This window comes from Aspergillus pseudonomiae (genome assembly GCF_009193645.1).
Source record: "Aspergillus pseudonomiae strain CBS 119388 unplaced genomic scaffold BDV37scaffold_21, whole genome shotgun sequence".
Lineage (NCBI taxonomy): Eukaryota > Fungi > Ascomycota > Eurotiomycetes > Eurotiales > Aspergillaceae > Aspergillus > Aspergillus pseudonomiae.
In genome coordinates, this window is record NW_022476013.1 from 94,570 (window position 1) to 121,395 (window position 26,826).

At 48.3% G+C, this 26,826-nt stretch overlaps 12 protein-coding genes across 12 annotated transcripts; 6 read left to right on the plus strand and 6 right to left on the minus strand.

The window, feature by feature from the left end:
• The first annotated feature begins 97 nt into the window (after nucleotides 1-97).
• Nucleotides 98-4,187, plus strand: BDV37DRAFT_86428 (DNA-directed RNA polymerase III core subunit RET1). Its single transcript, XM_032091359.1, has 3 exons — nucleotides 98-229; nucleotides 304-1,097; nucleotides 1,155-4,187. Exons 1-3 carry the CDS (start codon nucleotides 182-184, stop codon nucleotides 3,967-3,969), a joined length of 3,657 nt encoding a protein of 1,218 aa, XP_031943004.1. The 5' UTR covers nucleotides 98-181; the 3' UTR covers nucleotides 3,970-4,187.
• Nucleotides 4,188-4,594: 407 nt separating this feature from the next.
• Nucleotides 4,595-5,584, minus strand: BDV37DRAFT_292900 (TMEM53 family protein; the record flags this gene model as incomplete). Its single annotated transcript, XM_032089267.1, has 1 exon — nucleotides 4,595-5,584. Exon 1 carries the CDS (start codon nucleotides 5,477-5,479, stop codon nucleotides 4,595-4,597), a length of 885 nt encoding a protein of 294 aa, XP_031943005.1. The 5' UTR covers nucleotides 5,480-5,584.
• A 199-nt stretch (nucleotides 5,585-5,783) lies between these two features.
• BDV37DRAFT_244455 (polyubiquitin-binding protein UFD1) lies at nucleotides 5,784-7,550 on the minus strand. Its single transcript, XM_032081542.1, has 3 exons — nucleotides 7,370-7,550; nucleotides 6,996-7,313; nucleotides 5,784-6,873 (listed from the first exon to the last, which is right to left on the minus strand). Exons 1-3 carry the CDS (start codon nucleotides 7,370-7,372, stop codon nucleotides 6,085-6,087), a joined length of 1,110 nt encoding a protein of 369 aa, XP_031943006.1. The 5' UTR covers nucleotides 7,373-7,550; the 3' UTR covers nucleotides 5,784-6,084.
• Nucleotides 7,551-7,558: 8 nt separating this feature from the next.
• BDV37DRAFT_86440 (GYF domain-containing protein) lies at nucleotides 7,559-9,318 on the plus strand. The gene has a single exon (XM_032091360.1). The coding sequence runs from the start codon at nucleotides 7,791-7,793 to the stop codon at nucleotides 9,156-9,158; it is 1,368 nt and encodes a 455-aa protein (XP_031943007.1). The 5' UTR covers nucleotides 7,559-7,790; the 3' UTR covers nucleotides 9,159-9,318.
• Nucleotides 9,319-9,479: 161 nt separating this feature from the next.
• rvb2 (RuvB family ATP-dependent DNA helicase reptin) lies at nucleotides 9,480-11,006 on the minus strand (the record flags this gene model as incomplete). The annotated part of the gene is made up of 3 exons (XM_032086828.1): nucleotides 9,480-10,433; nucleotides 10,492-10,938; nucleotides 10,998-11,006. The coding sequence occupies 3 exons, from the start codon at nucleotides 11,004-11,006 to the stop codon at nucleotides 9,480-9,482; spliced, it is 1,410 nt and encodes a 469-aa protein (XP_031943008.1).
• Nucleotides 11,007-11,228: 222 nt separating this feature from the next.
• Nucleotides 11,229-14,398, plus strand: BDV37DRAFT_244460 (uncharacterized protein). Its single transcript, XM_032081543.1, has one exon. The coding sequence runs from the start codon at nucleotides 11,522-11,524 to the stop codon at nucleotides 14,003-14,005; it is 2,484 nt and encodes an 827-aa protein (XP_031943009.1). The 5' UTR covers nucleotides 11,229-11,521; the 3' UTR covers nucleotides 14,006-14,398.
• Nucleotides 14,399-14,440: 42 nt separating this feature from the next.
• BDV37DRAFT_281526 (putative alpha/beta hydrolase) lies at nucleotides 14,441-15,660 on the minus strand (the record flags this gene model as incomplete). The annotated part of the gene is made up of 6 exons (XM_032086829.1): nucleotides 14,441-14,472; nucleotides 14,539-14,839; nucleotides 14,900-15,095; nucleotides 15,164-15,288; nucleotides 15,356-15,395; nucleotides 15,476-15,660. The coding sequence occupies 6 exons, from the start codon at nucleotides 15,658-15,660 to the stop codon at nucleotides 14,441-14,443; spliced, it is 879 nt and encodes a 292-aa protein (XP_031943010.1).
• Nucleotides 15,661-16,119: 459 nt separating this feature from the next.
• Nucleotides 16,120-16,859, minus strand: BDV37DRAFT_244462 (uncharacterized protein). Its single transcript, XM_032081544.1, has 3 exons — nucleotides 16,616-16,859; nucleotides 16,513-16,562; nucleotides 16,120-16,434 (listed from the first exon to the last, which is right to left on the minus strand). Exons 1-3 carry the CDS (start codon nucleotides 16,746-16,748, stop codon nucleotides 16,261-16,263), a joined length of 357 nt encoding a protein of 118 aa, XP_031943011.1. The 5' UTR covers nucleotides 16,749-16,859; the 3' UTR covers nucleotides 16,120-16,260.
• A 5-nt stretch (nucleotides 16,860-16,864) lies between these two features.
• Nucleotides 16,865-18,412, plus strand: BDV37DRAFT_244464 (fumarylacetoacetate hydrolase family protein). Its single transcript, XM_032081545.1, has 5 exons — nucleotides 16,865-17,276; nucleotides 17,337-17,575; nucleotides 17,645-17,960; nucleotides 18,029-18,125; nucleotides 18,192-18,412. Exons 1-5 carry the CDS (start codon nucleotides 17,249-17,251, stop codon nucleotides 18,397-18,399), a joined length of 888 nt encoding a protein of 295 aa, XP_031943012.1. The 5' UTR covers nucleotides 16,865-17,248; the 3' UTR covers nucleotides 18,400-18,412.
• Nucleotides 18,413-19,121: 709 nt separating this feature from the next.
• BDV37DRAFT_281529 (uncharacterized protein) lies at nucleotides 19,122-19,676 on the plus strand (the record flags this gene model as incomplete). Its single annotated transcript, XM_032086830.1, has 1 exon — nucleotides 19,122-19,676. One exon carries the CDS (start codon nucleotides 19,122-19,124, stop codon nucleotides 19,674-19,676), a length of 555 nt encoding a protein of 184 aa, XP_031943013.1.
• A 1,227-nt stretch (nucleotides 19,677-20,903) lies between these two features.
• Nucleotides 20,904-21,914, minus strand: BDV37DRAFT_86616 (putative MFS transporter). Its single transcript, XM_032091362.1, has 2 exons — nucleotides 21,185-21,914; nucleotides 20,904-21,127 (listed from the first exon to the last, which is right to left on the minus strand). Exons 1-2 carry the CDS (start codon nucleotides 21,694-21,696, stop codon nucleotides 20,989-20,991), a joined length of 651 nt encoding a protein of 216 aa, XP_031943014.1. The 5' UTR covers nucleotides 21,697-21,914; the 3' UTR covers nucleotides 20,904-20,988.
• Nucleotides 21,915-22,776: 862 nt separating this feature from the next.
• BDV37DRAFT_270433 (C2H2 type zinc finger domain protein) lies at nucleotides 22,777-26,356 on the plus strand (the record flags this gene model as incomplete). Its single annotated transcript, XM_032084559.1, has 8 exons — nucleotides 22,777-22,802; nucleotides 23,789-23,864; nucleotides 23,923-23,938; nucleotides 24,063-24,595; nucleotides 24,654-24,863; nucleotides 24,916-24,960; nucleotides 25,011-25,112; nucleotides 25,172-26,356. 8 exons carry the CDS (start codon nucleotides 22,777-22,779, stop codon nucleotides 26,354-26,356), a joined length of 2,193 nt encoding a protein of 730 aa, XP_031943015.1.
• Between the last annotated feature and the right edge of the window lie 470 nt (nucleotides 26,357-26,826).

The window sequence follows — 26,826 nt, forward strand, 5'->3', positions numbered from 1 at the left end:
ACTAAACCGCCGCTTTGAATGAAATTAATTTAATAATTTATTCGGACCTTTTCCCCTCGCCGATAACGAAGAAATTGTGTGCCGCGTATTCAAACCACCATGATACACCTCCCATCTCTGTCAAACTAACGCAGAGCTTACCTAGCATATTATCTTGGTGGACCTCTCTTCTACAACAGCAATGCCTCCTCGTAGGAAGCCACAGGCTCCTGCCGCGCGATCTGCAGACGTACGGCAAATACTTCTCCGCATCTTGATAACTGTATCCTCTGTCCATACTGACATTTTCTGGTCTCCGTATAGGCTACGACAGCGTCGAGAAGAGCAGCTGCAGGGCCTTCAGCGACACAGAAACGTCCATCCGTGTCGAAACAGGCGTCGAATCCTACACAGCCGGAGCCAAGCGTCGAGGAGCAGAATAACCAAGCCGATGAACACCCACATGTACCATATCGCCACCGCGATCCTTTCGATGCGCTCCTAGAGCCCTTCTATTACAACAAGTCTTTGACTGATCCGATCAACACCGCCAAGGATAAATGGAATTTGTTGCCAGCTTTCTTGAAGGTGAAGGGGTTGGTCAAACAGCACATTGACTCATACAACTACCTCGTGGAAGTACAGTTGAAAAAGATCGTTGAGTCGAGCTCTATCATCCGTAGTGATATAGATCACAACTTCTACATTAAGTTTACCGACATTTATCTTGGAGCTCCACGACGTGCAGACGAACAGCAAGATGCTGGCCCGGGATTTTCAGGGTCGACCGTGAGTCCTCAGGAATGCCGACTTCGTGATACTACATACGCAGCCCCGATTCAAGTTGATTTCGAATATGTACGTGGTCGTCAACGTGTGAAGAAGACGGGCTATTCCATTGGCCGCATGCCGGTCATGCTTCGTAGCTCGAAGTGTGTTCTGTCCGATAAGACCCCAGCAGAGATGACTGTGTTGAATGAATGTCCTTTGGACCCTGGTGGTTACTTCATTGTGAACGGTACAGAGAAGGTTATTCTGGTCCAAGAACAGTTGAGCAAGAACAGAATTATCGTTGAAACGGACCCGAAGAAGGAAATCGTGCAGGCGTCCGTTACTAGGTAAGCTCATCATGCGCCAATATTTATTCCCTGTTTGCCTCTAACATCTGGCAACAGTTCCTCCAATGAGCGCAAATCTAAGAGTTATATCGTCCTAAAGAAGGACAAGCTTTACGTGAAACATAACGTGCTTAGCGAGGATATCCCTATCGTTATCTTGCTGAAAGCAATGGGCATCCACACCGACAAGGAGATGCTCCTTCTTGTTGCTGGTATTGATAAAGTGTACCAGGAAGACTTTGCGATCAATTTCGAGGAGGCCATTAAGCTTGGCATCTACACACAGCAGCAAGCGTTGGACTGGATTGGCTCTCGAATTAAGATCAACCGCGGAAAACAAAACAATTATCGCCGGACCCATGTGCAAGAAGCCGTTGAAGCTATTGCATCCGTTATAATATCCCATATTGAAGTAAAAGACATGAACTTTCGACCGAAGGCAGTCTATGTTGCTCACATGGCGCGTCGTGTTCTTATGGCTAAGAATGACCCCTCGCTGGTAGATGATCGTGACTACCTTGGTAACAAGAGATTGGAATTGGCTGGTCAGCTACTGGCCCTCCTTTTCGAGGATCTCTTCAAGAAGTTTTGCTTTGATATCAAAATGAATGTTGACAAGGTTTTAAACAAACGCAACAGAGCTGAGGCTTTTGATGCCTGGACTGTTATGAGCATGCACGGCAATCATATCACCCAAGGTATGAATCGTGCTATCTCGACGGGTAATTGGAGCTTGAAGCGTTTCCGTATGGAGCGTGCTGGTGTTACTCATGTGCTCAGTCGACTGAGCTATATTGCGGCACTGGGTATGATGACTCGTATTAGCAGTCAGTTCGAGAAAACCCGAAAGGTCAGCGGTCCCAGAGCTCTACAGCCGTCTCAATTTGGCATGCTTTGTCTCGCAGATACACCAGAAGGTGAAGCTTGTGGTCTTGTGAAAAACTTGGCGCTTATGACCCATATCACGACCAATGACGAAGAAGGCCCGATAAGAAACTTGATCTTCATGCTAGGCGCAGAAGATATCTCCACGCTTGGCGGAAAGGAGCTTTACGGCCCTGGTTGCTACACCATCTCCATCAACGGAACACCGATGGCATTGACGCGTCGCCCGAAGTATTTCCTTGATGCTTTCCGGAGATTGCGTCGAATGGGCAGAATTTCGGAGTTTGTCAGTATCTATATCAATCACCACCAGCGTGCTGTCCATGTTGCTACCGATGATGGACGAATTTGCCGCCCGCTTATCGTTGTCGAGAACGGAAAGACCAGGGTTAGAGCGCATCACTTGAAGAAACTGCGCGAGGGAACCATGTCGTTTGATGACTTTCTTGCTCAAGGTCTAGTCGAGTACCTGGATGTCAACGAGGAGAATGACTCGTTGATCTCAATCTATGAAAAGGATATTACTGAAGCTACGACTCATCTGGAAATCGAGCCCTTCACCGTTCTTGGTGCTGTCGCCGGTCTGATTCCTTACCCACATCACAATCAGTCCCCACGTAACACTTATCAATGCGCTATGGGTAAACAAGCTATTGGCGCAATCGCATCCAACCAATTCCTTCGCATTGATTCAATCCTCTACCTCATGGTGTACCCGCAAAAGCCTATGGTCAAGTCTCGCACTATTGAGCTGACGAAATACGATCAACTACCAGCCGGCCACAATGCCATGGTCGCAGTAATGAGTTACTCTGGATACGATATTGAGGATGCTTTAGTTCTGAATAAGGGGTCTGTTGATCGTGGTTTCGGGCGTTGCCAGGTGTTTAAGAAATCCGTCGCCAACTTGAAGAGTTATTCCAACGGTACCAAGGACATCTTAATGCCACCGGAGTATGACAATGACGCACCTATACGGAAACATGCTCTTCTTGAGAGCGATGGTTTAGCTGCAGTTGGTGAGCAGGTCAATGCTGGCGAAGTCTACATCAACAAATCTACTCCTGATCAATCTCTTGCCTCCGGGTTTCCTGGCTCCGAGATAGGTCGGCCAGTCAAATACACGCCTACACCTATGACATATAAGCTGCACGACCCTGCATATATTGACCAAGTTCTTGTCTCCACGACAGAGAACGAAAACCAACTCGTCAAGGTGCTTACCCGCCAAACCCGTCGACCCGAGGTGGGTGACAAGTTCTCTTCTCGTCACGGACAAAAGGGTGTCGTGGGTATCATTGCCGACCAGGCCGATATGCCTTTCACAGATCAAGGAATCAACCCTGACATTATCATGAACCCTCACGGTTTCCCTTCTCGAATGACTGTCGGGAAAATGCTGGAACTCGTCGCCGGAAAGGCTGGTGTCCTGGCGGGCCAGCACGGGTACGGAACTTGTTTCGGTGGCAGTCCTGTGGAGGAAATGTCCCAGATTCTTATCGACAAGGGATTCAGTTACGGTGGTAAAGATTACCTCACCTCGGGAATTACCGGCGAAGCGCTACCATTCTACGTCTTCACCGGCCCCATTTACTACCAGAAGCTCAAGCACATGGTTCAAGACAAGATGCATTCTCGTGCTCGTGGTCCTCGAGCCATCCTCACTCGTCAGCCAACGGAAGGTCGTTCCCGTGACGGTGGTCTCCGTCTAGGTGAGATGGAGCGTGACTGTTTGATTGCCTACGGAACCAGTCAGCTTCTCCTCGAGCGGCTGATGATCTCGTCGGATCGTCACGAGATCGATGTCTGCGAGCAGTGTGGCTTTATGGGCTATCTGAACTGGTGTCAGCGCTGTAAATCCTCGCGGAGTGTGGTCAAGATGGCCATCCCGTACGCAGCTAAGCTTCTTATCCAGGAGCTGATGAGTATGAATGTTACGGCAAGGTTGAAGCTTGAGGATGAGTTCCCGGAAACAAGGGGAATGTAAGTCAAGATTACAAAAGTAAAAAGGATCTATATGCGAGGGGTTTCAAAAGTCAAAAAGAGGCGTTAATGTGGCTTGATTGTACATAACGTTTGCATGCATAGCGCACGGTGATTTTGGTTGACTTCGTGACAAGAGCTTGAGATTTGTATAGAAATGATACGTTGGCCAAATATGATTTTCTTTTAGCACGCTTCTATTTTACTGCTGGGCAAGGAATAACCTGGAACACAGCCTGTGAAGTCTATTTAATGGGATATGGGTTGAGGAAGCTTTGGAGCTGGTAGCTGTTGTATCTGTCTTCCCTCTCCATGAGGAAGGGCTTGTATGATTATTCTGTTGGTATTATCCAACAACAACAAAGGTTCTCAAAGCAGCACCTCCATACCACATTTTGTACAACGCAGGCGGTAATCCAAACACATAGTAGTACAGTCACAACAATACTGGAAGGCACTGCCGTAGCCTCTGGGTCCAATATGCATGTACCTTTCAGCATAAGCACTTATTATAAATTAAGAATGTGATAGTTACAGGTCACGAGTACGTCATGCTCCCAGAGACATGATCAATACTAGTAACTCTAATATATAAATATCCAAGCTTTCCATACCACCCAGCAATCCACTTACTCCGATTCCTCCAATAAATACCGCTTCACAATCCCCCAATACCTCTCTGGATCAGCTCTCATATGCGAAACATGCGGCGACCCCACAAACTTCTCCCTCGACACCACCCAACCCCTTGCCTCCGCCTCATCAGCATGTCTCTCCACATCCCTCCAATCCACCAGCTCATCCGCCTCCGAATAGATATAGCACCGTCGCGGCTTCCCACCATCCTCACCAGGAATCAGCCTCTGATCATTCATCGCCTCCCGCCCAACACCAACAGCATCTGACAACCCAAAAAGGCGGCGCACAAGCGCCCCCAGCACGAAAAACAGCCATAGCACAACCTTAGTAAACTGGCGGAAAAGCCACGGGCTCGGAAGCGCATACGAGAATGCCTTCATGGCGCCCGAGACCGTCGCCACGCCTGGCGCACTGTCCAGGATCGTTGATGAGATGCGGAGTGGTCGGCCCACCGTCTCTTGGTACGTGTTCAGGAGATTGATTGTGGAGAAAACGCCGCCGTTGGAGAACATGTGTATGAATACTTGTTCTTGGGATCTGGTTGTCTCTTCAGCCGAAGAAGACGACGGGAACCAGGCCCGGAGAGCCTTGACGGCTGGGGCGAGGCGCGCTTGTTGCGCCTGCTTGCTGGACCGTGTCATGAAGTCCTTGGAGGAGCTTAGGATGATGATGATTCGGGCTGTGGGTACTAGGCGGATGTACTCGGTGACGTATTTGATTAAGGCTCGTGGGGGAGCGTTCATCCAGGATGCTAGGATGATGGTCTTGGGGGCGCCATTGCTTTCAGACTGCAATTGGGGTTCGTGGATATAGACTGAAGGCGATAGTTTGGTGTATGCGGATAGGGGGTTGCCCCGGGTCTCGGGTTGCGACATCTTGGATTGCGCTTGGGCTTCCTGAGACTGTAGCCTTGACTTTGCCAGTGTTTATGTCTACTGGACGGTGTGAATAAGGGGAAGAACCGAAGTAGAGATTTTAAAGGAGGATTAAACTTCTTATCTATATTTAAAACGGGGGGGGAGGAGTCGATAGATCTGACACTAGAGAAGCACTAATCACGGCTCCGAAATGAGCCCAACAGTCCTCGGCATGCGATCTCTCGCGACTATTGGGTGGAGCCGTCCATCTTATTTGTCCCCATACGTGGAGTAAGGGGCCTTTCCAGGTTCTAGTTCGTACGCCGAGTATGCACAGCATGCCTAACAGACTTGGGCCAACTATCTCACCCAACCCTACCGTTGTTGAAATAAGGCTTTTATCCCATGAAAGTGATTTCCTTATTTAACGCCAGCCCATACCACGCTATGCTTTATAATCAAGCCGTCCTTGTTTTGCTCATAGTAATCTGAGACAAAGAAATAGAAACATCGAAAGAAATGTAACAGGTCGTGCGCCAATAATTTAAGGTATCTCCTAGCACATCATCTCCTGACGGCACTATTCACCAACGTTACTTTTTCCCTGGGCTTTGAACGTTGCACTAGGTGGGCGTTGCAGAGCCTCCGGTGTCCTTCTTTTTCCCTCTTAATGTTTGTCCACTTCCCTGAAAACGGGGCTTCTCGTCATCGACAACCTGGCCGCTTTCGTCACGCTTTTTGACGGGCTTGATTGCATATCCAAAGAATAATTGATTAGGCGGGAGCCGGAGCGGCATTGGCCCGTTGGTCCGCCTGACAGGAGGAGGATGTTGAGGGTTTGTGGCTCCGGGAGTTGGAGTTGAGGCCTTCGGGGTTGGAGCCTTACTTCCCTTTTTCGCATTCAGACGCTGTCCACCGATAAGGAAGTTTGACGACACCGCTTTTGCTCCTGCTGCAGCATCAGTAGACTCAGGCGCAATGGCGGCATAGTTGATTGATTGAGCCATGGTTCCATGGGGGTGAAGTAATCCGCCAGACGGAAGCTTGGTTGCGCTCACGCCACTGCGGGGAGTACTGGTACCACTTGGGCGTGGGGGTTCCTCGTATCCTACAGGAGGGGCAAAGTCGACCTCCAAATCTGTTTCGAGGACGGAAATGGCATTTGAATTGGTGGCTGGCTTAGTTTCCAAAACCGCCATCTCATAAACTTGATCATTGTAGGCAAATGTGAAGACATCACCCTTTGTAAGACACGAAAAATTGCGGAATGCATTCTCAAGCACAGCCTTTGGATCGCTTATATCAAGAAACGACGTTGATTGGGCCTGGAGCTTGATGAACTGGCCCGGAGGAAGATCGGTCGATTTGACCTGTACTAGGTCACCCGGTTCGAGGAGGAGGGTTTGCATGAGCTACACATGACAATTTGTATCAGCATGTTGGTGTCTAATACGATAAAGAGCGCTAGTAGGGCAGAGAAAATTATTTGAAATCTGGGTATAGTTAGAATTAATGGGACAGTGGACAATCTCACCCAAAAAGGCAGATAGATTTTCCCCTCCTCAGCGATAAACTCCAATACACCCGCGTGGGTCAACCTTTCTCGTGCACCATTATGCAGCTCGAAGAGCATAGGGTATGTGATATGTAGCCGAGTCAACTTGTCCAAAGCACTCGGTGGCATGATGACTTTGCCGCCGTGGTTGACGTTTTCTCTCTCGGGACCAGGCATCATGGCGACGGGGTAACAGCGGTAGTACTCGTCGAAACGGCGGGTTGCACCTCCATGGCGGAGCATGGAGGAGCTGAAGACGCCGTCCATGGGATCATCCTCATAATAATTAGAGCGGAACTACAAAAATCAGTACACAGAGAAGTTAACAACAGCGGGACTCGTCTGAAGCTCACCATGGTGGGAAGCCGGCAGTAACCGATGCTTAGGCACTGGTTGAACAATACTTGAACGAGGACACTAGATCTAAGGTTTCCTTATTTTTTTTTTATGACCAGAGACAGATAAATGAACTTTCGTACTGGTTGCTCGGAGAGACCAGAATGTTCAAATTGCACAAGAAGGTCGCGAATAGTTAGGTGAAGCACTGCTCGGGAAACGAAGGCTTATCGCCCGCAGTGACGCAAATGCCTCCGCAATGATTTTCCGACCCGACCCCATTTGTACATCTTCAGCAACGGAGTTTCCTCCCATAAAAGTTCACATCCCCGGTATTCAAATATTATCGAGCTCTGTGTGAGCTTATAGACTAGTGCGATCGCTTCATTAATATTTTTGTGATTTGCTTTACGGTGACTTTCACCCAATTTATAATTCATGTCCGGCACTCAGCCACGCCCCAAGCGGGCTGGTGAAGACTTCACTCGCACACATCAACATCCCGAGGACGACCCGAATGAACCTTCGGGCAAGAAAGCTCGGTTTGATCTCCGAAACCCTTCTGCTCTTGCTCCGGATGCGCTCGAAGACGATGCAGTATTAGACGCGGACGAGATCGGTCGGCGCGGACAGCAAGTGCGTCGCAAAGCAGTAAATCTTGACGGCTACGACTCGGACAGCGAAAATGAAGGGTTTGACGCGCGAGCCGAGGCCCTGGCGAAAAAGAAACAGAAGGAAGATGCGGCAGATGACGATGACATGTTTGCCGAGCTACAAGAGGACTTTGGTGCGGAAGAGGTCGACGCCGACGAAGCTTTAGGGAAGAATAAGAAGTCTGTGCGATTTCTACGAGACGACGAGATCGAGGGTCAGGTTGCATCCTCCAAAGGTGGTGGTACACTACACGCAGACTTGACTAAAGGCCCCGATGAGGTCGACGACGACGATGAAGCGGAAAGCGAGAGCGATGTTGCGGATGAAGACCGCGCTATGGTTGATGAGGATATGGACAAGGAACTGGGTGCAGGATCGAAGAAAAAGCATGCGCCCTTACTTGATGCGTTTAATATGCGGACTGAACAGGAGGAGGGCAAGTTTGATGATCAAGGAAATTATATACGGAAGGCGGCAGACCCCGATGCCATCTACGATTCGTGGCTTGACGGGGTGTCAAAGAAAGATATTCGGCGTGCCAAAGAAGCCGCGGAGAAAAGAGAAGCCGACAGGAAGGAAAAAGATCGGATGGACGATAGTGTATTAACGGGAGACGCCTTGAAGACCCTTATAACTCACCTTGACCGAGGCGAAACTATACTGGAAGCGCTGGCTAGGCTAGGAAAGGGCGCTCAGAAAAAGCCCAAATGGCAAAATAAACACAGCAAAAACAGGTTAAAGCAGAATGGGGACACAGGGGATACGGAGATGACGGAGGATGACCCTAAAGAAGTCGCTCGGAAGCAGGCGATTGATGCGATTACGGGGGCAGCAGATATCCTCATGACTCGGGGCCAAGCGGACATCTATGATACAGAACGCGAGTTACTCACCCGTCAGTATCGCCGTGAGACGGGCGAGAATTGGGTTGACCCCCCTTCACAAGATACAGACCCTGTCAGTAGCGAGCAGGCCCCTGCAATGTGGGAATTTCGTTGGTCGGACGCCCGCGATGGTGGGATTGTTCACGGACCGTACGACGGTACAACGATGGAGTCGTGGAAAAATGCCGGGTATTTCGGTGAGGGTGTCGAATTTCGAAGAACGACGGACGAGGGTGGATGGAATTCTCAGGCCAGTTTTGTACAATAATGAAAGCTAATGATGGGTGGGAGTCGTAGATATAGCACCGATGAATGCCAAGCGCTGAATATGAACATCATGATTATCATTCGAGCTTAGGCTCCTTGTCGATAAATTCCGATTCGAACCCAAATTGCAAAAGTACCCATACAGAGCTCTGAATAAGCGCCAGCATTATCATACATAATTTGATACTGCAAAGAAAACACACAGAATAATAATAGAAAGGAAAACAGATCACGTCGCACTTTGGTCCTTTTCGCACATCACCTGGAATGCTCCACCATTCTAACACCAGAAATCACCCAGAAAATCTATATCAGAATAAATCTAAGAGATCTCCATAGCGTCTCCATTTGCTGCAGCGGAGAAGGTTACGTTGCCTTGGTCGCTAATGAAGCGCTGCTCATACGTATTCACAAACTTGACGCTTCGAGCAGGGTCATAGAATAGTCGGTAGCTGCGCTGAACATCGTCGATGCTGACCTCTTTTGCCTTTCGTTTTTGGCTCAGGAGGTGAGACGTAGTGATGATATTGCTGGCATATCGGAGGTTTGACTCTTGGCCAATCTTGGTCAGAAGTGCTAAAGCGTCAGGCGAGAGATCAATTTCTTCCTCCTGGGCTCTGATGGCCAGAATCTGTCTGATCTCATCAGCCGAGTAGGGTTGTGTGCTCACGATGACCACGCGATCAAGGAAGTCGAGAGGCAGTCCGTGGGGAGAACTATAGGTTGTCCCCCGAATGCGGGCTTGGCCGCGATTACTGGCCATGATGACAATTGGCGCAAGTTCAGCTTCCAAAGCGCGATTAATGAAGGAAAAGCATTCGATATCCAGCATATGAACTTCGTCAATGAAGAGAACGCCAGGGATTATTTCCGCCTTGCCCTCTTCCTTCCATTCAGCGACCTTTGTGTTGATCTGATCCCGAACCTCGCTCCTGATTTCTCCGGTATCACCGGAAAAGAGAGCCAGAAATCCTTGTGACCGCGAGTTGATGACATCAATTTCATGAAGACTCACGGTATGCACAATTTCCTTGCGCACTTGGAGTTCCCCCTCAGGGCATTGCACGAATTTGGTATCAGCACCCATCGCATCATAATCTCGTGAACGTGCGTACGAACGACCCAACTTCGTAATTTTGCCCGATGACTTGTCGATAGAGATTATGTCGCCGGCCATCACACGCTCTTTGGTCATGGAGTCGATCATCTTCGTGCCCATGTCGTAGATTGTCTCCATGTCGGTGGTTTTGATGGTGAGTTTCCCTTGTTTGTTACCCTGAGCATATCAGCATGGACATATTCTCTCGCCTGAAAGAATTTATAGTAGTACTTACACCAGTGACGCTCCTATCTATCTGGATTTCCACCACTTCACCTTCAATGATCTCGCTTTCTTCTTTGATCCGAACGCCAATGGACTTTCGGAAAGCTTGAGTAAGCGCTTCGGTTTTCGACATTTCCATTGAGAATATCTCTGAAGAAGCGAGCATTGTAAAGGGGACATCGGACCCGAGAGATTGCGCCATTCCCATGGCAAGTGCTGTTTTACCTGTGCTGGGAGGTCCTGCAATTAACACTGCGCGGCCAGCGATCTTGCCTTCTTTGACCATCTGCAAAATTACGGCAGCGGCCTTTCGTGCCTTCTCCTGGCCCACAAGACCCTGGGATGAGGTCCTAGGTTGTAAAGAATCGGCATCGACACCAAGTCCTCTAATATGCGAATGGGCAGCGATGAGGTTCAAGCCACGGAGTTCCTTGGTCTCCGCGACAGTCGTGATTTGCTATTTCTTCAAGATCAATACCATGGCATTGCAAAGATAACAAATTCTGCTTAACTTACCGCAGCCATATTGGATATTTGAGATCGCGAGTCCCTCTTCCTTAAGCTGTTACAAGGTCTGCGCAGCACCGAAACTGTTCTGTGTTCCACGCCTTGTTCACGGGCTGGACAAAAGAGCTGTGAAGGCAGAATACGTGAGCCTGTCTGCCGCCCGTGTCACCGCCCGGCAGAATATAGTAAATTAATTTCATTCACCATAACTTTTGGTTTCGCGTCAGCAACTAATCAGTCACTGGTTGCTAGGCAAACGATCTCCATCAGAGTCTCTTTACCTTATACAATATCTACTCTCTATAAATGTGGTGCCACCGGACTTGGTGAGATAAGTACGCGGAGATCTACATATTTGGTTTGCTCTTGACCCGATACGGGCACTAGATTGGAGTAGTTAAGTTACTCATGCAAGCTAATCTGGTTTCACTACAAGTTTAAATATGCTTTATTTGTGACGTGCCTTGTCTTGAGATGCATTTTGATTTGCCCGGTGCAATAGCTTCTTCTATCACCGTGGCTCTGTCGTCAAAATGAGCTCCGAGCGCACATTTACTTCCTACGCGCGCGACCCCCGCTTGAACAGACCGCCCCCTATAGGAGCAAACTCGCTAGACACGCCATCGCGGAAGGCTTTTACATCTCCCAGTGCTTCAAGGCAATATGAACCTCGGGCTGATGTGTCTGGCGATCAATTCGTGCAACGGCTTTCCGATTTGATACAAGCCGCCGTAAAGACCGCTAGTCTCACATCAGAGAAGGAAGCTATACAGAAGAAGCAAAGCACCACTGAAGGTCTTCTGAAAAGAGCGAAAGCTCAGTCAAGCTTCCCTTCTACTACTGCTTTCTTCCAACAAACATGGAACGATGAAGGCGGTCATATGGCTCGTATAGATGGCGCACTGAAGGAGCACTTGTCGCGCTTTGATCAGCTGGAGAAAGCATTGAAAGCGAACTGGACGTCTTCTCTAATCCCAGGACCCAGTTTAGTGGAGAAGTATGATCAACTGAAAGAAGAGATCGAAACAACTAAGCAAGATGCTAAGCGTTCGAAAGACGAGGCCTCCAGTCTTCGAGACCAAAACCGCTCTCTGGAGGACACGCTCAGGAGCCTCCAGGCGAGAATGACTATGCTGGAGAAATCGCTCGAAAACCACGGAACGTCCTTGGATAAGCAGACCAAAGACTACTCGTCTCGTCTTGAGGAAATTTCGTTGGAATTCGAGAAGCGCTGGGGAAGCACATCAACCAAGGTGGAAGAAAGCATATTCAAAGTGGAAGAGAGCATATTGACCAAAGTGGAAGAGAGCATATCAACGAAGTTTCAAGCAGAGGTGGATGAATGGCAGAAGCAAAGAACAGCTTTGGGTACAGAACTGAAGTCCCTGCGGACGTGCCAGGAAAGTTTTTCAGCTGCTATCGACAAAGTTGACCAAACGACCAAGGAGCAGCAACAGAAAATATCTGGTATTGAGCCGCTGGGCCAAAGGTTAGACATTCTTGATACCCGTCTTGGCTCTGTTGAATCTACGAGGACGGCGCCTCCAGCATCCATGGCGACAAATGAACCAAATGGGGATAAAGTTTCTGCATCCTACCTACAATCTAAAGTTGAGAGCCTCGAAAACATACTTAATCAACTGCAAGGTTTGCAGGAGATGAAGGATGACTTGCACTTTTCGGAAGTGGAAGATCTGAAAAAGTCACTAGTGCAAGCATCTGAAGAACTAGTGGGCGTGAAGAACAACTGCAACATGCTATCAGACGAGGTGAAGACCTTGCGTGAATCAAATCCAGCCGCTGCCCTACAACGAATTGCCAATTTATCAGGTTCATTGCAAAATACACAGCAGGTAGTGGAGACTGTTAGGGTGGGCTTACATTCTCTGGAAACCAGATACAACTCTCTCACTACCGAGCCGTTGGCGAGGAACATGGTCGCTGCGTTGCAGGAGATGTACCCCTCTGCAAGCCAATTACTGGAGCAATATTCTGGGTTAAAAACGGCAGTTGATAACCTCTGTCAAAGCCAAAATACTTTCGTCAGGCAGACCCAGCAGGAAGCAGCTCTACGCCTGGATGAGCTAAACAAGCTGAAAAACGACCATGCCAGTCTCTCACAATCTCTTGCACCTCTTTGGGAGCGGTACGGGCAGCAAAATAGGCAAGGTCAGCCACCAAGCCAAAATGACATTCGCAAACTAGAAGTTGATCTCCATACTTTATCTTCAAAGTTTGAGGAGTTCACATCCACATATGACTCCCAATTCAGGTCGCGGGAGCAGTCTGATGACCATTTCAGGGAACGTTTACGTGACGAGCGTAGCGAGTTCGATAGCCGTCTGAGTCAAGTGGCTAGCAGTCTGGAGAGGTTGGCCAATGATGTTGAAGTAGTGAATTCTGTCAATACCAGCAGTCTTGCAAAAGTTGAAATGCATGCTAGTGACATTAAGTCATTGCAAGATGACCTTCATGAACTCAAGGAAGCCACATCCGACCGACACCAAGCATTTCTTGATCAACTCAGCGAAATCACGAAAGTGCACAGTGCACATGATACTAACATTTCGTCACTTCTTGACCAGATCAGTGAAGTTGAGCGGTCAGAAAAGCTTCGCCATAAAGAGCTGCATGAACAGTTAGATGAGCTTAAGAAAGCTGTGGAAGCAAAGGAGTTCCATCCTCGAGCAGTGTCCCCAATTATCGTCGAGGATCAGGTCCCAAACCCTACAGATGATAGTCCTGCTGATACAGAAGAGGCGGCAAGGATTCTGAATGTGGCTGAAACTAATCCTACGCTCGCATTGCGGGAAAAGAAGAAGAAGAAGAAAAAGAGACCACGTCCTTCGGGTTTGTCGGAGGATGAAAAAACTCCAATAATTGCTCGACAAGAATCTCCCAGATCGCTCTCGTCTGGAGCATCTCCGCTTGAACAAGGGGAGCCCACCGAGAACAGACGACCGAAGAAGAAGAAAAAACGCAAAATGGTATCCACTGAACCGATACTCCTCGACTAAGCGAGCACACAACTTGTGTTTGTCAACTCATTGGTTAGAAAGTTAGTTATATTATAACCCCGTTGGTGTCAGGTATGGGTTGTGGAGGGAAACCTACGGAGTTGAAGGCGCAACAATAGCATGTCTGCCATAAGTGTAATCTCACTGGCCCATAAATGTCTATCGGCACTGAACATTGTGCGAACATTTTCAATACTTATTTACAAGACGCGAGGCGCGTGACGACACCGGCACTTAATTACGATGGTGACGGGATCAAGTTTCATGGATTGCGAATACCGCTGGATACCTGTTGCTGAGGTCGATCTTTGTTTCTTTTTTTCATCAGTTGGATGGATTATTTAATTTCTTGACGATTTTTCATTCTTCGGCTCTAGATGGGTACGGAGGCCGTACATATCTAGAAGGCCATAGTTAATTCTATAATACATACTTTCAAGGTGTCTCTTGCAAGAATGCAACAACCTCTGAAGAAGTAATTCTCGTCAGTTAAACTACCATACATAACAACGGGTTTCCAAATCAGTACTCACTTTGTCTAAAAGCTTCAGGATTCTCTGATATGAGCCAGTGGCCAGCTTCGACATCGGCTATCTGGGCTTTGGGAAAGAATTTTTTAATCGCAGGAATTGTATCGTCACTGACGTATCTGCTTTTCGTGCCCCTAATGAACAACGTCGGGCCGTCATATATGACAGAGCCAGACTCGGTATAAGGGAAATTGGCCATGTCACTCAAGGCATCCCCCAAGATCGAAAGAGGGACACGGAACTTCATAGCTCCATCTTCCCCACGAACTAGGTTGGTCAACAGGAATTGGCGGATAGGAAGAGACTACAAGGCGTGGTATATTGCGGTTAACACGATCCAAGCATTTTGAACAGGACTACTTACTTCTTCATAATCTTTCAGAATCTTATCTGCATCAGACAGCTTTGCTACATTCTGGGCTTCAATATGTTGCATGCCACGGACGTATTTGCCAAAGTCACTCTTCAGGGGAGCATTGACTGGGGCGTTGTCGACGGGGATAAGCGCTGAGATCAAACTGGGGGAGTCAAGTGCGGCCGTCATCGCAGCTTTTGCACCCCTTGTCTTGGTTAGAATCGTCACTTGAATCATGATCGAAGTGCTGCAATGGGCAGGCGATATTCATACATGGAATGACCTATCAGAACACACTTGTTCAGCTTCTGCTGATGTATGAAGTTGACTACATCTTCTGCCATCGCAGTGTACGTGTGCTCTTTGGAGTGAAATGACTGGCCATGGTTCCGGAGATCCTGAAAATACCATTTGCATAAGTACATGAACCCTCTCACTTCGGTATATCACCGGACGAAAACATACCAGGATAAAGACCTCACGCTTCAAATCACGTGCCAAGGCTCTAACAATCCCTGTTAGTCGACAATGAAGTCACCAATAGACGGCGATAACAATGGCCTGGACAGTCTTATCTTAACATACTTGCTAATACTCCTGTTGTTCTGCTTAGAACCGAAGAGCCCGTGTAGGAAAACAATTGGACTCCGACTTGCTTCCTGTTTTTCAGGGCCAAAAACCTGATAAGAGAGGTCACTCCGGAGCACCCGGGATGTTGAAAATGCGCGGATACTAGGAGTACCCCGGAGGGTCACTCGAAATGGCAACATCATCCTATAGAATCTATTGTATTCGATCTTGGAGGAAGATTGCGATTTGAAGTCATCGCGCACTTCCTTAAAGAGGGCGATAGTACGGTGACTAAGCACGTTTAGGCCGATTCCGACCGCCGATCATTTCGGGAAAGTTTATCATTGCCTAACATCCTACGGAGTACGCCGTAGTCTTTCTCGACGTCTCGAGTGTATAATACAAGCTTCTTTGTATATTATAGCATTCATTGTATTAGTATCTTTAGCAGCTTAGTTAGTCGATACGAGTTGTGATGGCAGCAGGGGCAGATGCCAATGGAGTATTATTCACTTGAGTACTGTCAATGACATTAAATATATCTTGTGGTGGTTTAATTTCAGAGTACTACTAGCTTCTAATTTTGAGTATATCTAACGAGGAACAAAATAGAACCTTTTCGAGCGCATTTAAGTAGGGATAAGCAGTAGCATAGACACTTTAGGACTCTATTGTTGGGTTGTAGTTTATCATATCACATCGTCACAATGCAAGTATATATACAGAGTGGATATCATCGGCTCCGGCAAAACACATCTATGGCGCCTTTCTAAAGCCCCATAGTATACCTAGCTCGCACCTTAAGCATCCAAAAGAGGTGGGACCTTCTCGCAGAGATATTCAACGATAGCGTCAGGACCCCGCTCTACTTGCAATCCTTCGGGGATGGCATGGGTCTTAATGTCAGGTTTGATTCCTCTCGCAATGGAGCGAATCTGTTGCGCCTGCTCATCGGTCCACATAGAAGCACTGAACTATAGGGCCGTTAGTCCCTAACTCATTTCCTAGCTTGAAAGGGTCCCGTAGGGACTCAAAACCACAGGGATCCCTACCAAAACATCAGGCATTAACGCCTCCACCTTGGGTCCGACTTCTTCGATTGCTATATTATTGTTAATATTGTGTCACATGTTATTTCACACTAGAGTCACTCACTTTCGCAGTTTGCCTCGTAGATGATGGTATACCGGTCCTTAAGAGCCTCGACCATCCGGCCGATAAGCCGCTTGGCTCTCTCGGGAGCAGTGTTGACAGTGACGAGGCGGAAAGGTCCTTTAGGGGCAGACATTGTATCAGACTTTACAGAAAGAATATTCTTGATTTTCTTAGATCAGTCAAACACTTTCACTAGTGGAATCTCTGCTTTTAAGGCTAGAAGTTCTTCGAGCAGCCGGCCGACATCCGGCGCTGAGAACTTCCCCACAATCAAATCGTGGGGAAATCGTGGGTGTTTGCCCCCGGACTTCATCCGACTGAAAGGATCTCTGCGAATCAGGTACTTCGATGTTAAGAGAAGCCTGGATACTCCGTACATCGGTGGCCTGCTCATAGACTATGAAAGAGACTGGGGACGGTTGGCCCATCGGTTTATTCTTGCCCTCCCCACTTTGACCCCGCCAAACGTCACTTATCGGTCGCGAACGCGCATCGATATCGGGGTAGAAATAGTCCGTGATCGCGAGCACCTTCCTCCAGGAAATCTTTGGGAAGTTCCAATTCCTACATAAAACTTGTTAATCACATCTCTACCCCAGTTGCACCTATTATCCACTGGCAATAACAAGAATCATGTCAAAAATCGCATCGACCTTCTCGCGTAAGTGATGGAAACACCAACATGCAACACCCATAATACTCCTTTGCTAACACGCCATAGGCCTTGTGCGCTTTGTTCCTAAGTCAAACCCGTCTAAGGTTCTGATCGGCGAACCGGTAGATGCGCAACTTGATGTTGGATTGGCTCTTTACCAGGGAAAGGAAGTCTCAGTGCGACCATTCACCGGAGCATCCGTCCTTAACCCAGGCCAGAAGACAGAGTCCACTGAGATCATCAGCCGGATTCTCTCCCCATTGTCGCAGAATGAGGTCGGGTCGATTAGATGTATTGGGCTAAACGTGAGTTGTCGCTTGCGACATTACCAAATACCACTTCTTCAGAGTCGCAATTGACTGATTGTTCGGTAGTATGGCTCTCACGCCGCCGAGATGAAACTATCTATCCCAGATGTCCCCACACTGTTCATTAAGCCACCAACGGCCCTCTCAGACCCTTGGCCTGCGCCAACCGTTCTTCCCAAGATCACGCAGGTTGACAACACGGGCGACTATGAGTCTGAAATGGTTATTGTTATTGGTCGTGATGCGAAGGATGTTAGCGAGGCTGACGCCCTGGACTATGTCCTTGGATACACGGCAGCAAACGATGTTTCAAGCCGCACGTCACAGATGAACCAGAGCCAATGGTGCTTCTCTAAAGGATTCGATACCTCGTGTCCAATTGGTCAGTGCCTCTCATATAAATTCCGTTCTAGTTTGTGATCCACTGACTGACACGGGCTGTTTCATTAGGTCCGGCTCTCGTTTCTGCGGCATTGTTTCCGGATGCCAGCAAATTCCAGATCCGCGGGCTGAAGAACGGAAAGGTGCTACAGGATTGTCCTCTCACGTATGAAAAACCCCGGCAACCAACCATAGGTTTGCTTAACTTACAGGCTAACAAATTCTTGAATAGGGACTTGATCTTCAGCGTGCCCAAGCTCGTCAGCTTTCTGTCTCAAGGAACAACTTTGCCAGCGGGAACGATCATCTTGACTGGAACCCCCCCTGGTGTTGGAGCTGCAAAGAACCCGAAGGAGTTCTTGAAGGAGGGAGATGAGTTCGCCGTTGAATTGCTGCCTCACGTTGGAACTCTGGTGACGAAGATTGAAAACCAGAAATGAAGCTGTAGTTGAGACTCAATAGGTGTATCATGACTGTTTAGAAAAATAGATCCGCATAAAATTGCTCCGTATACGCTCGAGCCTTCACGGCCATTGCTTTGAAACTATTTGCGAAGTTGAACGGCTTGGACCACATAAGCTCTCTGGTTCTTGCATGGGTATGTTCTTGCCAAATATCTACAGTTTGACAGCATGTCCGACCTTTGAGCTCTTGCAAAGGTCGGTATTGATGCATGTGTAGAACCTGAGCAATATGTACTTATCTACACCCACTTACCAAGTCATGACTGCAAGATCACAAAGCTTGATATTGACTACGTGGCTTTTCAGAGGGAAAATCATGCTTTATTAAGTATTTTACTGCAAGTGGCTGATGCGAGTGAGATGGGATGGATCAGACAAGATAACACACATAATTATGATGTGATGAAGACAGTGATGTGATGTTGACAGCCTAGAAAGTGTGCCATGGGTAGAGTTCTGGCTCACAACAGTGCAACAACATTCACTTGCACCTTTTATCAGAAAAGTGATCAACGAGTGAATATGAAAATGAGTGCAATGAAAAAGCAATATCACGAACAACACAACAATTGTTCCTTTCTCCTCTTATTGCATAGAATACTGATCGCAAATCTGTCTTCTTTCACTACATAAGTCAACTGCGTGACTCTTCTGTGAATAAATATCCTTCAACTAGTCTGCACTTGTGATACTACACAATGCCTGACTTCCCATTTCCGATCAAGGAGGTCTACTGCGAGGGCCATACGCCATGCGAGTGCGACGAGGCCTATTTCCAAGCTCTGAGGGACTGGGTGCGACTGGCGGCTGCCTTTGGCTGGCTGGAGAAGGTGAGAAAAGTTGCGCTGTCCTACTTGTCAAGGGTCAAATCGTTGGAAGATACCGTTATCATGATCGATTCCGTTCGGATCTGCCCACATGGTCAGTTGACTATGCTGGGCGCAGAGTTGCCTCTTGAATACTGCAAGAGGCATGAGACACTCAATATCGCGTGGCTGAACAACGTCCCACTTGTTTACACTTTGTTCCGTTGGTTCAACGGGGACACCATCCACCGCATCTGTCTCGAATCTGCCGCGGAATGGGTCGCGTATGAAGAAACTATACTCGATTATGAGGCTTCATCGGGACTGTTCAAAAGAAAAGACTTCAAGTGCCTCCAAGATCCTGTAGCTGTGGCGCAGATGATGCAAGATGGTAGTCGCACCGTGGAATCGGTTGTGTCTGACGTACGCGTGGTTACTATCTTTTAGTATATCCCGCTGCGGCGATCAACAAGGCAGGTTGCTAGCGACGTATTCAGACGTCGGTAGCTAATAGACAGAAGACAGAATCGGCGAGCTGCACGGATAAAAATTCGAACCCGCTGTCGACTTGATAGGACCGAAAGATAAGCACAAGTTCTGTATAAGGACGACAGATTGACACTAAGTGGTCTACACGTATTTGGCGGATAAAGGTTCACCACCCTTATCCAATTATCTTAAGCTTCATCTGCTAACCATGAACAGAATCATGGCCATAGTTGAATGAAAAGGAGTTTGGCTAGCTGACGCTGCCATTTACATCTTTTTGCCTGCAAGCTGCAGTTTTGTGCCTTGGCGAAGGGTTGGAAATTTAGCTATTACTGAGAAAGTCTATGGTGTCCTAGCAGTCTGTAAAGTTTAGGAAAATAGTCGATCTGATTTAGTCTAAATTTGTCTCGCAAGACAGTTCAATGTATGCGTTACAGATCATACTTCAGCCTCAATGACAAGCATAGGATAAGCATTTACGAAGCATGAGGACATCCAACAAGAAAAACTCTCCACACGCAAGTCCCCACATCGGATTAGTAATACACGCTAACTACTTATGGTAGATCCCCACTTTCACTCTTGCAGGGTTTGCAGAAGTGTGGGATATGACTTTAGCCCTAGGCGGAGTAAATCATCTCCGCTTCAAGTGCTTGAATCAGAGTAGGACATCTATGTAGTTGATACACTCATTGCATTATTCGACAGCATCTGAGGTTTAAAGTAGTGGTCTACTATTTTTTGCTTTATTGTAGGCATGTTAGTTATGGTGTCGAGGGTATGGAAATACTTGGCATGATTTTCAAGTAAAAAGTTAATATGATGTTACGATGCCGAGTTGCTGTTCCGATGAAGCTCCCTAATATTATTGTAGCTCGGGCAGCCGATCGGCCACGGGACCATTAGGAGACTAAAACGTGTGGTGTGACTTCACTTTCCCGATGGGATGATATCGGCTCGATGACACGGGCAGCGAAAAATCTGTGATAGCTATCGATTTGCTAAGAGTATATAAAGAAATCAGTCCAAGCTGGGGCTTTTCTTTTATCCCTTTTCTGTATCTTGACTATGAACGTTTTTTTTTATTATCTTGTCCCTGATTCAAATTTGTTCATATTCTGGCTATCACCAGTGTTATTCTATTCTACCTCTAACCAATATATACATACAGCTTTGTTCGATCCCAATTCACACCCAAGGATTCCCAGTCTATTCTATACTCTAATGCATCTGACCGAATCATCTATCGAGACAAATACTAACTTTAGATTCATGTGTGGATGTCCGGACGCCATTTCCGACCCATGAAGTGAAGGAACAGGGTCGGAATAACACTGACGCCCACGATGAGAGCGCACCCAACACCTGCACTCGCTGCCACACCGACTGTTTCAAACATAGGCGGAAACCTGAGCTTCGTTAGCTATCGTACTCCTAAAGCTTGACGTGACCCTCCCTCGACTTACCAAAATGGCCCCAAGAAACCCCATATCTGTCGAACGAACGTGATGCACACTCCGACACTGGCAGCTTCGGTGGGATAGCAGTCCACGGCGTACGTGACAAGGACGGTGGTTACAATCTGGTTACCGCCGGCTCCAATGGCGATACCGATGATAGGTGCTACGTTCCAGTGGCCTGTCGCAGATTCCTGAGTGCACACAAGGAAGACAATCAGACCCACAATGGAACAGATATAGCCGATGTAGCTGAGCCATAGACGGTGCTCGGGCTCGGGCTTCCGCTGGATCTTCTTTGCTCGTGTGTTCATCCAGACGTCTGACAGGGTGCCTCCTAATTGCTCGCCAATGACGGAGCCGATAATGGGACCCAGGAACTGCAAACCGAGTTGCTCGGTGTTCAGCTCGAACTTTTCCTGGAGCAGTTCTGGCACTTCAACGGTGGCCAACACGTTGCTCAATAAGAAGACCATTGCGTACGCCGCGGCTGGGATCATAACAGAGGGATACATAACCATGGAAAGAGGCTTAACGAACTCCCACCACGAGAAAGGAGTCGGGTCGATCCGACGGAGTGAAAGATACTCTCTCTTCCACGCAGGTTGATTTGGGTCGACATTGCTGCCAACATACCGAGTTTCTGGTCCCAGAAAGAGATACAAGATGAACTGGACGCCATTGACCTGATCGATGAAGATTTGTTAGCAAACGGCAGTCAGCACGATTGTATATCGGGGTGGTAGACGAACTATTGCCAGAACCCAGTAAATCCATACGTAGCCTGCCCGATATGCGACGAAACCGAAGATAAATGGACCCAGGGGAATTCCCAAGGTGACCAACAGGGTCCACACACCCATGTACCTGGCACGGTCTTTCTTGAAATAGGTCTCCATTACAACAGCGCTTCCGATGGCTTGATATGATTGTCAGCTCAAATGATTCTGAGGTCTAATCAGAAATCCGTCTTACCAGATGCCGGAGAGATGAAAAATGCTTGCAAAGCTCTACAGGCGGCAGTTGATGCATAGTCCGTGCTTTTCGCACACCCCACATTACATACTAGGCTGCACATCAGGGAGATAAGGAAGATCGGACGACGTCCATAGCGATTAGACATGGGCTTCCAGAACAATGGGGCCCCGCCCAAGATGGCGATCTGGAGCGATGTCAGGTAACTTGCTTTTTGGATCGTAATGTTGTACTCCTCCGCGATCCTACCCGTCATTTGTTAGTGAAAACTAGAACAGTAAACCGTTGATTTTAAGGTGTCCTCTTACGTTGCATAGGCAGGAATGATACCAGCAGCGGCAAAGGTACCCATACATGCGTGAATAGCTACCAAAATCAGATTGGCCAGTTTCTGCAGAGATTCAAAGCTAATCAGTCATCGGTCCTCAAGAGTTCATGCAACATCTCGTTGCTCAAAAACATAGTTTGGAAAGTGAGTACTAACCTTCCAGGACGGCCAGTTGTACGGGTCCGCTGGATCCATGCTAGGGATGGGATCAAGTTCTAGAGTGCCGTGACGCTCCATCAGGTAGTCTCTGTGTGCTTTTGAAATGCGAGATTCCACGATATCGGAATAACTGGAAGGGATGGCTCCCGCCGTGCTCTCTACAAAGTCCACGTCCACTTTTCCCGGCTGAGAAGCATCTGGGACGTCGTCATTTTGGCGAGGCCCCTGCATCTCCATTGACGCAGTCATGTTGGACGAGCTCCTGGATAGGGGCACAGCCAGTGTTGGATTTGAATCTCTGTTTATTCCAAGTAAAGGGCTCAAGCTTCCTGCAACTAAGGCACCCCAGTGTTAGAATAGGTGAGAATGGGTGTAACAGAGGGAGAGGGGTTCCAAAATAGTCCACGAAGATGCGGATAACCCGTTATTCACATATGTCAGGAAGACTCTAACCGAAGAGTAGGGAATTTGGTCCGTCCCACGCAAACTCACGCGGCCGGGGTATTTGGCCTATCAATTCTGCATTGGGGTGGGCACTCTCGCCCGGGGTAAGGCCAGAGATTGACCAATCCATCCATGTGGAGAATATGCGGAGTATGTTTTCATAATACTACCGAGTCAGAGGGGCGACAATGGTCAGTCTATTTTGTCATGGTCGATTAGTCGTGCGTTAGTCCATTGGATGAGCCAAATTCGCAGCTCACCGGGGGGCGTGAATGAGATAGCCGAGTAAAGATCCCGAAACCCCAGGGGATACACAGTTTCATACAAATCCAAACTCTCCGGCTCGTTTACGGTTACCGTGTATGCCGTACGGGCCACGGGACACTCGGAGATGGATAAGTATTTTGGAGTGGAGGCGTTGGCCATGCAATGGGAGCCTGGAGATTGGCCAATTTGACCCCAGCCCTGGAATGGTTTGTCAACAACTAAGCCGGATCAAGCATGCTATCTTCACGTGCCAAGCCGACCGTCGCATTGCCACTGCCCCACAATTCGTTCCTCCTTTACATACTCCCCACGGCCCACTTGTTAATGACAAGTCCAGTTCCCGAACTCGCTACCCTAATGCATAAACTCTGAGGGTGATCGTAATGGTACTGATTCATTCGAGCTAACCTGCGACCATTGCTTCTATTGACCCTCCAAAGCACTACAACATTGACCATGAAAGCATTGGTGTGTCGAGTCTGCCAGAAGGCCTTCTCGAAGGCTGAGCATCTAAGGGTATCTGATCCGTATCTCATTCCCTTTCGGTGGAGACTTCGCTAATGTCGGCACTTAGAGACATGAACGTTGCCGTAAGATATAGCCATCTATGCCGTGATTTGTGCCGTGCTACTTGGTCGGGATTTCCGATCGCCATCTGCCATACCCCCTAAAGCTATACGACTGGGAAAGCTGACCAGGGTATCAATACCGAAGACACCGGAGCCAAGCCATTCGTCTGCAAAGAATGTCGTCGACCTTTCGCCCGCCAAGACGCCCTTGCGCGCCATGAGAAATTGCACGCTCGTGCTGCAGCCAATTCTAAGCTTCCTCGAGGGCAGCATGTACACGAGATTCCCCAACCAGCTTCTCTCGAGGCTCTCCCGCTATGGGATACCACGAGAGCCCCCGTAGACACTGCAATATCAGTGTCTGTACCAAATCAGACATGGGATGCTTCACAACCGGAGCAAAACCCTGGCTTGCAACATGCAGCGTCCGATCTTGATTTTACGCTGATATGGCCCGATTCGGAGAGTCTGTTCCAAAGTATCATGTCATCAGACACAACAGATCAGTGGCAGATGCCTCTGGGAGCACTACCCTTCCCACCCGTAGTTCAAGATGTGAACTCAATGAGCTTTGGGTCTCCAAATTCATTCGACGATCGTAGCTCGTCAATTGGCACGATCCCTTCGGGTGGTAGTCACCAGGCTGTACGAGATGTCACAGAAATGGTGGCAAGCTCTGTAAGATCTTTCGAGAGATGCTATGCCTCCGAAGAAATGCTAACTGTGCCACCGCCAGTCCTCCAGTGTGACAGCGGCGATCAAGGCAACGTCAATCACATCTGTGTTCCTGGATGAATGCCTGCACATGTTCTTTGTGCGGTTCATTCCAACATTCCCCATCTTGCATCGGGCTACGTTCGTTTTTCGGGAATGCACTCATCCACTTCTTTTAAATGCCATGGCGTTGGGATCCCTGTATTTGGGTCCCAAAGATTCAGTTGCGAAAGTAAGCTGATTCGGCCGTAGAAGGAGTCACAAGGTTGTTAACAATATTGTAGGGGGAAGCGTTATGGCGGCTGGCACATACTGCCGTTGCTACCTCGGTAGGTCTCGTTCTTCTTTAGCAATTTTGGCCATACTTATGCCTACGTAGTGGCAATCGTTAATTACGCATCGCGGCCCATATGATGCATGTAAAGGCGTCCAGCTTCTTATCACTGCCCTTCTAGGTCAGATATACGGTGCATTATCCAAGGTTTGTTGTCACCAGGACTGGCTTGGCTTTTATACTTGAACTAACCTTTACTACTACAGAATAGACTCATTCGCACCACGAGTCAAGTCTTCCGCCCACTCGGATTCTTCTGGGCCCGGCATTGCGGCATGTTAGATAGCGAGCCTTATTCCTTGGAGAGCTTGCCGTTCCCCAGTGCATCAATGGAGGAGAAAGAGTGTCAATGGCGAACATGGGCGGCACGAGAGATTCAACAGCGTGCACTGCTTGCGTATCATGTTCTTGACGGCCTCGTTGCCCAGATGTCTGGCGACGGTACATCGACCCGCCATGTTGCTAATCCCCTTGTTCTTCCTAGCAGTGAAGTTGCATTCGATGCCAGCAACGTGGACGAATGGCTGGCACTTATGCGCTCACAAAGACCCGATCAGCCATCCTTTCGGCTGGTCTTCCGCTCTCTTTTCCCTCCGGTTAGTAGCTTTCGGCCTCTGGATTATCAGCTTTCTGCCTTCTCCCTTCGGGTCATCCTTGAAGGCCTACAGTCCCTGGTATCAGACTCGGACGAAAGTGACCTTGTCGCTGTGGGTGTCCCAGGGCGTTCGGATCTGAGAAGAGCTCTGGCTCAAGTGCACGAGACCGTCTCCATGAGCATTCACCTTTCCGCCGAAGAACGGCTCGAAGTTCTCCTCCGTTGGCATACGATATGCCTTGACACTATGATTAACTCGACCGTTCTTTGTAGGCATGTCTGCTCCTGCTACGACATTACGCAACATGTGTCCGGAGGCTCCCGAACGGTGAAGCCCGGGTTCGATATGACGAAGTGGGTCTACACTCCTGATGCACGTCGTGCTTTACTGCATGCTATTGCGATTCAGGATATCATCGAACAACTTCCACGAGGACGAGCTCATGTAATCCATATGCCAAGCTCCCTCTTTGCCGCAGTGACAATCTATGTCGTATTCTCGCTCGCTGGAGTCGCAACAATCCACCTCCCACGGACCATTGCTTGGCAGGACGCACTCCTTTCACACGCCGATTTGAACTTAGGATGTGAAGGTAGTCGGGCATCTACTGGATCCGAAACAAGAAGGTTTGTTGAAGAAGGCCATACGGATTCGCCACCTGGGCTAGGAGCCGCGAGGAACCTGCTCTATGAGATGAATTCGATGCAGAAGCTGTTCCGCTGTCTCATATCTCAGTGGGGCATTGCTCACGATATGGAAGAGATCGTAAACCAGTGGATCACCCTGTGTCATTAGACACTCAGGTCCCCTGTATCATCTAATCTTAAGTCCATTACGGTCCGGCGTTGGTGGCATTCTCCAGGCGGTTGCATGGCATGAATTTTGATTTAAGGAAATATAGGCATATAAACGTTCTTGAGGTTTGCATATAGAATAGACTCTCTGTGGACAAATATATGTACTGCTACTATGAGAAGGCTCAATTATTGAGTTTATTTCCCCTACCTCACCGAGGGTATGATTTCTTCCGCAGTTTTGAGCTCTGCGTGACCTGAATCACATGAAAAACACCATTCCATATCATGGGGCTTGAAAATAATCAGTAAAAACCAACCAGTTTGCCTTCTCACCCTTTTCACATCTCCTGTATTACCAACTCAAAATTTGACACCCTATTGATCCTTCAATTAGAGTAAAGATATCGTTAATATGGTCACAGTGCAGCATCCTAGCCAATCTGTTCATCAAACACGGCTCCTAGTCTT